This window comes from Salarias fasciatus, chromosome 11 (genome assembly GCF_902148845.1).
Source record: "Salarias fasciatus chromosome 11, fSalaFa1.1, whole genome shotgun sequence".
Lineage (NCBI taxonomy): Eukaryota > Metazoa > Chordata > Actinopteri > Blenniiformes > Blenniidae > Salarias > Salarias fasciatus.
Window position 1 is genome coordinate 34063343 of NC_043755.1, and position 8127 is coordinate 34071469.

Sequence of the window (8127 nt, forward strand, 5' to 3'; positions counted from 1 at the left end):
CGGTCTGGTCTGGATCCAGGAGCGGACCACTTCAAAACACCAAGAAGAAACCCGGACACCGAAGGAGGACGGCGAACCGCCGCAGGAGGACGGAGGACGGAGGACAGAGGACCAGGCTGTAAATGAAGGTCGGAATCATCCTGACCCCCTGCTGGACTGAGCAGATCTGGACTAGTCCACTCCGCCGGTTCTCTCCGGACGCGGAGCGGATCGAGTTCTGCTGGATCCCTCACGGGTTCATGGAGGGTTTGAGGTGTTCTGAGCCAACAGGCTGCCGTACTGCAGGAAGACACAAGGCATTGTGGGTGTTTTGGGGTTCAGTCAGCTGATTCTGCTGGAAGGTGAGGTTCAGGTTAACACTGACAGACCGACCCGGGTCTGTATGATGATCTGGGCCGGGGAGGGTTCTGGGCCGGGGAAAGCCCCGCCTCCCTGCAGTGTAAAATGAGTTTTAACCAGCCGAAACAGTTGAGACCATTTTTTAAATCTTTATTTTGTCGTTTCATATTGTACAAAACTTTAAAGTATCACACACACACACACACACACACACACACACACACACACACAGTCATTGCTCTTCGTCTCCTCGTGTTTTGTCCTTTTTACATTTCTTCCTTTTGGTCTTTACAGTCATTTCTTCCTCCTCTTCAGGCTCTCTCCTCTTCGGGCTCTCTCTTCTTCTTCTTCTCCTCCTCTTCAGGCTCTCTCCTCTTCTTCTTCTTCTTCTCCTCCTCTTCGGGCTCTCTCTTCTTCTCCTCCGGCTGACTCTCCCTTAACTCCTCTTCTGCTTTGTTTTTCTTCTTCTTCTGTTTTTTCTTTGTGTTTTCCTCACCGCCGTCCAGACACATCACCTCCTCCTCTTCCTCGTCCCTCCTCTTCTTCTTCTTCTTCTCCTTCTTCTTCTTCTGCTGTCCGTCAGCCTCTGGACTCTCTCTCTCTGCAGACTTCTTCTTCTTCTTCTTCTCTGGTTTCTCCTCCTGGGAGCTGCAGCTCTCTGATTGGCTCTTCCCAGCGTAGCGGGCCATAAACTCCGCCTCCTGCTGCTCCAGACGGGCCAGCTTGGCGCTCATGGTGAGTCCGTGGCGAGCCCCCCTGTAGGGACAGAAGAGGGGTCAGGACCAGGAGGACCTGGAGGACCAGGAGGACCAGGAGGACCTGGAGGACCTGGAGGACCTGGAGGACCTGGAGGACCTGGAGGACCAGGAGGACCAGGAGGACCAGGAGGACCAGGAGGACCTGGAGGACCTGGAGGACCTGGAGGACCTGGAGGACCAGGAGGACCAGGAGGACCAGGAGGACCTGGGGGACCAGGAGGACCAGGAGGACCAGGAGGACCAGGAGGACCTGGAGGACCAGGAGGACCGCTTCTCTTTCCAACTCACTTGTGCGCCGTCCGTCCTCCGCAGACCTTCATGAGGTCCGAGTCCGAGAGCCTGAGGAGAACCCAGGGAGAGGTTAGAGCGGGGCGGGGGCGGGGGCTGACCCGGGTCCGGTCCGGGTCGGGTCTCACCCTGTGGTGCTGGACAGGTCCAGCGTCTCCTCGTCCGAGCTGCTGTCCTCCCGGTCCGGCTGCTCCCGACCCGACAGCAGGGTGGCCGACTGGAACACACACACACACACACACACACACACAAAGTAGCTAGCCGTTAGCTTTAGCTACACTGCTACTGTGTCACTGAACTCCTGTTTCCCCCCTCTGAGCTGCTGAGACCCGGGATCTGGTTCAGTCTGGAGCTTCAGAACGCCACGTTAGCCCCGCCCACCTTTATATACAGCCAATGGTTTCACTGGAAGTAGCGTTAGCATGAGCTGGAAGCCATTAGCATTAGCACGGTAAACTGAAGTTAGTGTCTCTTTCAAACAGCTGACTGCCTGCTGGTAGAGCATCTTCCTCCCACCAGGTTATAGACAGACCCTCCAGAAAAACGCAATTATGCGATCGCATGAATTCACGCATAAATCACCCTTTTCCCGCTGATTATGCGGAGGCCACATATTTTCCAAAAGGGCTCATAATTCCTGCAATAATCTCACATTTACCACGAAAAAAAAGAGAAATGGTCTCGCTTGAAGTGCTGCGACGTTCAATGAACGAGTCGTTCGTTTGAACAGTTCTTTCAAGTGAACGATGAGAGCCGGATCACAGCCGTCTGAGAGACGTTCCTGTGTGCAAATTATCCACGCTTCCTACACGTGTCTCCTGGGTGTCTCCTGAGTGTCTCCTGGGTGTCTCCTGAGTGTCTCCTGAGTGTCTCCTGGGTGTCTCCTGAGTCCAGCTGTCTCCGCTGCCTTCATGTGAATGACGGAGTTTCAGTTTTCCTCCGCTCGCTCCAGTCACCTGAACGCAGCAGCTAGCGGAGGAGGAGTGTCCAGAACCCGGAGAGGAGCCGGTGTTTTGGAAGAACTGGTTCCCTGTTAACTGGCGACTGGGTTTGTTTCACGTCCCTTGTTGCTGATAAATGTTGAAAACCAGACAAAAAGCCGTTCAGACCTTTAATGAGTCTGATTTCAACATCTGCTGCTGAAGTGCTAAAGGACGTCAGTCACCAGGTAACAAGGAAACCAGTTCATTTGAAACACTGTATTGACCAATTTATCAGAGGTTATAGCAATGGAACACACACACACACACACACACACACACACACACACACACACACACACACACACACACACACACACACACACACACACACACACACACACACACACACACTGTGTGCAATTGTTAAAACCTGTGATAAAGTGTGTGTGTGTGTTCCATTGATGAGCATTGGTGAGTAACAATTTAAGATAAATAACGTCACATTCATAAAAATGAATGTGACGGAGTGGTGTGTGTGTGTGTGTGTGTGTGTGTGTGTGTGTGTGTGTGTGTGTGTGTGTGTGTGTGGGTAACCTACATATCTGGCATCTTTTCGCATATTTCACAACTATTAGCATACCGCATAAAATGGCATAAAACCCTGCATACTCATTTGCATAATCAAGAATTTTTGCTCGCGTTTTTATGGAGGGTCTATATAGAGCATCTTCCTCCTCTGACATCAGACTATAGAGCATCTTCCTCCTCTGACATCAGATTATAGAGCATCTTCCTCCTCTGACATCAGGCTATAGAGCATCTTCCTCCTCTAGAATCAGGCTATAGAGCATCTTCCTCCTCTGACATCAGATTATAGAGCATCTTCCTCCTCTGACATCAGACTATAGAGCATCTTCCTCCTCTAGAATCAGGCTATAGAGCATCTTCCTCCTCTGACATCAGATTATAGAGCATCTTCCTCCTCTGACATCAGATTATAGAGCATCTTCCTCCTCTGACATCAAACTATAGAGCATCTTCCTCCTCTGACATCAGACTATAGAGCATCTTCCTCCTCTGACATCAGATTATAGAGCATCTTCCTCCTCTGACATCAGACTATAGAGCATCTTCCTCCTCTGACATCAGATTATAGAGCATCTTCCTCCTCTGACATCAGACTATAGAGCATCTTCCTCCTCTGACATCAGACTATAGAGCATCTTCCTCCTCTAGAATCAGGCTATAGAGCATCTTCCTCCTCTGACATCAGATTATAGAGCATCTTCCTCCTCTGACATCAGACTATAGAGCATCTTCCTCCTCTAGAATCAGGCTATAGAGCATCTTCCTCCTCTGACATCAGATTATAGAGCATCTTCCTCCTCTGACATCAGATTATAGAGCATCTTCCTCCTCTGACATCAGATTATAGAGCATCTTCCTCCTCTGACATCAAACTATAGAGCATCTTCCTCCTCTGACATCAGACTATAGAGCATCTTCCTCCTCTGACATCAGGCTATAGAGCATCTTCCTCCTCTGCCATCAGGCTATAGAGCATCTTCCTCCTCTGACATCAGATTATAGAGCATCTTCCTCCTCTGACATCAGACTATAGAGCATCTTCCTCCTCTGACATCAGGCTATAGAGCATCTTCCTCCTCTAACATCAGATTATAGAGCATCTTCCTCCTCTGACATCAGACTATAGAGCATCTTCCTCCTCTGACATCAGACTATAGAGCATCTTCCTCCTCTAGAATCAGGCTATAGAGCATCTTCCTCCTCTGACATCAGATTATAGAGCATCTTCCTCCTCTGACATCAGACTATAGAGCATCTTCCTCCTCTGACATCAGGCTATAGAGCATCTTCCTCCTCTGACATCAGGCTATAGAGCATCTTCCTCCTCTGACATCAGACTATAGAGCATCTTCCTCCTCTGCCGGGGACGTTACCTTCACAAAGCAGCCGTACAGTTTGGACTTGTCCAGCGCGGCTTTCCGAGGCTTCTTATTGGACACCATCCTGCCGCCCGGCTCCTCCTCCTCCTCCTCTTCCTCCGTCTTCTTCAGCGTGACGCCGTTCTGGATCGGACGGGAAACGCTGCGGTTCTGGACCTCTGGACCGGCTCTGAGACGTGCGAGGACTCACCTGGTCGGACGCCACCTGCAGGCTGGACGAGGCCTTGTTGAAGACGTGGTCCCACCAGTGGAAGGAGAACTGCTCTCCTTCTCGGTGTCCCACCTGAGACAGAACGGCGCCGAGCGTCAGACCGCCGGGTCCAGCAGAACCCCGGGTCCAGCAGAACCCCGGGTCCAGCAGAACCCCGGGTCCAGCGGAACCCCGGGTCCAGCGGAACCCCGGGTCCAGCAGAACCCCGGGTCCAGCGGAACCCCGGGTCCAGCAGAACCCCGGGTCCAGCAGAACCCCGGGCGGATCAGAACTCAGACGGAACTCACCCCTCCTTTGTCACACTTCACTTTGACCTTGATGGCCTCCGAGATGCCGCTCTGCGCCCGGCCCAGACCTTTACCTGCAGACAGAGCACACAATCAGCAACCCACAACACACCCATCAGTCACCAACACACTGATCAACAACCCATCAATCACCCATAACACACCGATCACACACTGATTGATCACACTGCTGGATCCCTGGTCGTGTGCTATAATCTGCTGATTCTCAGCCCCAAATCTAACCTGCTCCTGTCCCGGTCCCAGGGACCCCCGTGACCCCTGTGGTATCAGTGAGGGTGTTGCTGACGACCGAACCACATGGCTGACTCCGCCCAGACTCCTCCCACTCTGGTGGGAGGAGTTTAGTCATACATGTATGTAAGGCTGGACGATTAATTGAATTTTAATCTTGATTTCGATTTTGGTTACTCACGATATAAAAATGTTATAATCGGAGAAAAACGATTAATTAGCCGCACGGCGCGGCGTGTATGTAATTTCCTAAGCTGCCAAAGTACCATGAATGCACCTTGTGCACGCAGCTGCAGCCAGGGCTCCATCAGCAGCACGTGAAGGAAGGTTTACAAACATGGCAGAAAAGGAGCCTTTAGTGGACAAGAAAGGTCGGACTGCTTCAGTCTTCTGGAAGCATTTTGGCTTCAAGTCGTCGGACATCCAGCATCCTGCCACAAGTGCTGCATCAGGCGGGTTTTCAGCGCAGGTGGAAATGTTGTCAGCTGCCTTCGTTAGTCGCTGAAGCCAGACCAGTGAACAGACTCGTCTTCCTCGCCAAAAACTTATAGGAAGTTAACTACAGGGAGTGTTTAACTATGCAGCCAACCCCTCTTTTGTTATTCAAAATAGTTTTTGAGAGAGTTCAAAGAATATTTCCAGGCTGTGTTTTTGACTGAGTTATTAGTGTATTTTGCATATTGCTATTTTTGCAAGTTTTATAGAAATGCATGCAGATTGGGTATTTATTTGTATTTGTTTTATTGATATTATTTAATATATTAATTGTCTATAAGTTTGTTTTTGATTGTTCTTTCAAGTTGTAGTTTAATAAATACTCAAGTTTTGGAATTATGAATAATCGTGGTTATTAATCGTGATTTCAATATCTATCAACATAGTCGTGATTATTATTTTTGCCATAATCGTCCAGCCCTACATGTATGACAACAATAAACGTTTTTATTCTATTAAACCGGTTAATTCCAGCTACTGAGCATCTGTCCAGGCTGCTGAGGCTCCGTTCTGCTCTGCAGGCTGATGGAAGAACTGCTGCAGCCCGGTTCTGGTTCTGCCTCCTGCAGCCCGGTTCTGGTTCTGCCTCCTGCAGCCCGGTTCTGGTTCTGCCTCCTGCAGCCCGGTTCTGGTTCTGCCTCCTGCAGCCCGGTTCTGGGGTAGTTGACCCCTGACCCGGAGGTCCAGGCTCAGACTGGAGAGATGCCACCAACTCTTCTCTGCTCGACTGGATGAAGGAAGAACCCGACGCTGAAGGTTACAGTGTGGAGAAGGTCAGGCACTTTGACCTTTGACCTGATCGCTCACCCCGCTCCCAGCCGTGACGAAGCAGCTGCTGCTCGGCGAACTTCAGCCCACGACTCTTCTCCTGCCCGGCCTGGCTCATCTAGACACACACACACACACACACACACACACACACACACACACACACACACACACACACACACACACGGCTGAAGTTAGCTTCTGATCCGTGAATTTAAGTGTAAACTTAAGGGAAAAATGTTTTTCTCCTCATCCCTTCTCTGCTCTACAGATTCATGAAAACCCACCTTGAACATTTTAATTGAGACAAAAACTTTGACAAACAACCAGCAGTGAATTTCTACAACCTCCATCTGCAGAATAACCGAGTCCAGATTAGAGTCTGACTCAACGTGTTTCAGTCATGAAGATCGATGGGTAATATGCTCCTTCTTCATGTTCACAAATCACACCCAGTGTTTTAATGAAAGTTTAACATCTGCAGAACAACCTGGTCCAGATGTGGAGTCCAGATCCAGAGGTTTTCAGTCTGGACCTCCTTCACTGTGTTCTACTTCTGCAGATTACTGTTGAATATGCTCTTTTTTTTCATTTTCACAAACATAATAAAGGTTGCAGATATTCAATACTGATCGTCTGACAACGTTTTCGTCTCGATTAAAACGTTTAACGTGGTTTTGCGCTGATAAGTAGAGCAGAGAGCGGATCAGTAGCTTCTCCAGACGGGAAGATCTTTTTCTCTTAAATTCCAAATCGGAAACTGACTTCAGCCTCGTACACAAAGTCTGTCATATTGACTAAAATGTGCCCGACGACCGTGATTCACACAATGTCATTAAAATCAGACCCGTTAGTCTGTTATTAACGCAAAGCGAGATGAAAACGTGAAAATGAAGCGGAGCCCAGGAGTTAGCATGCTCGGAACTAGCGCTGTTTTCATCTCTAAACAGCTGAATCTGAGCGACGCGGGAGAAAGTTCCACAAGATTTATTTAAAAGCCACATGAATGAAGAGTTTTCCTGCCTTGTCAGGATATTCCCGGTTAAAGAAGTCCTCTGCAAAGCCCGTACAGCTACAAACAGCCAGAACCCATGCGGCTCCGGCTAGGAGGCTGACATGACACCGGAAATACGTCACAGGTCCATCGGCTTCTTCTTCTTCTGCGCGTCAGCAGCAGCACAGACGTGCCTGCGCGGCGGCCATCTTGCTGAGGTCTTGTTCGGCGGCCATGTTTTCACCATTAAAGTGATCCGAAATCAATCAGCTTTTAACTTCTGTTCAACCGTTCAATCAGCTTTTAACTCGGTGCGTTCCGCCGAGTCTCTTTCTACTTTCAAGAGACAATTGAAGACTCAATTGTTCAGAGAACACCTAGGGTCTTAATCCGACCCCATGTTCGGGGAAGAATAGGTCAGGTGTTCTAAAACCCAGCACTTATGGACCACTAAGTTGACACACACACAAAAAAAAAAAAAAAAAAAAGGGGGGGGGGGTAGTGGCTCCTCTTCTGCAACTTGATGGCAACTCCCTTGACCAATCGCACTTGAAGCAATTGAAGCATTTACTAATGGTTTCTTTCTTGTCTGTATTCTTGCTTGTGTTGTACGTCGCTTTGGACAAAAGCGTCTGCTAAATGAAAATGTAGAATTGTAGAATTGTAGAACTGTTACGAACTTCTACTGAAGTGCATTAGGGCCACCCATGAGAAAAAAAAAATAGAAGGGGGAAAAAAAAATCTCATCATGAACTTGGAGAAAAAAGTCGAAATGTCGAGAAAAAAGTCGAAATGTCGAAAATAAAGTCGTCATATAATGTCGAGAATGAAGTTGAAATAGCATG

The 8127-nt window shown here is 49.0% G+C and overlaps 1 protein-coding gene across 1 annotated transcript; it reads right to left on the reverse strand.

Annotated features, from left to right (window-relative positions):
- Positions 1-440: 440 nt before the first annotated feature.
- gpatch4 (G patch domain containing 4) lies at positions 441-7410 on the reverse strand. Its single transcript, XM_030102813.1, has 8 exons — positions 7312-7410; positions 6328-6406; positions 4774-4847; positions 4466-4558; positions 4270-4398; positions 1514-1602; positions 1386-1436; positions 441-1095 (listed from the first exon to the last, which is right to left on the reverse strand). The coding sequence occupies exons 2-8, from the start codon at positions 6404-6406 to the stop codon at positions 651-653; spliced, it is 960 nt and encodes a 319-aa protein (XP_029958673.1). The 5' UTR covers positions 7312-7410; the 3' UTR covers positions 441-650.
- Positions 7411-8127: the final 717 nt, after the last annotated feature.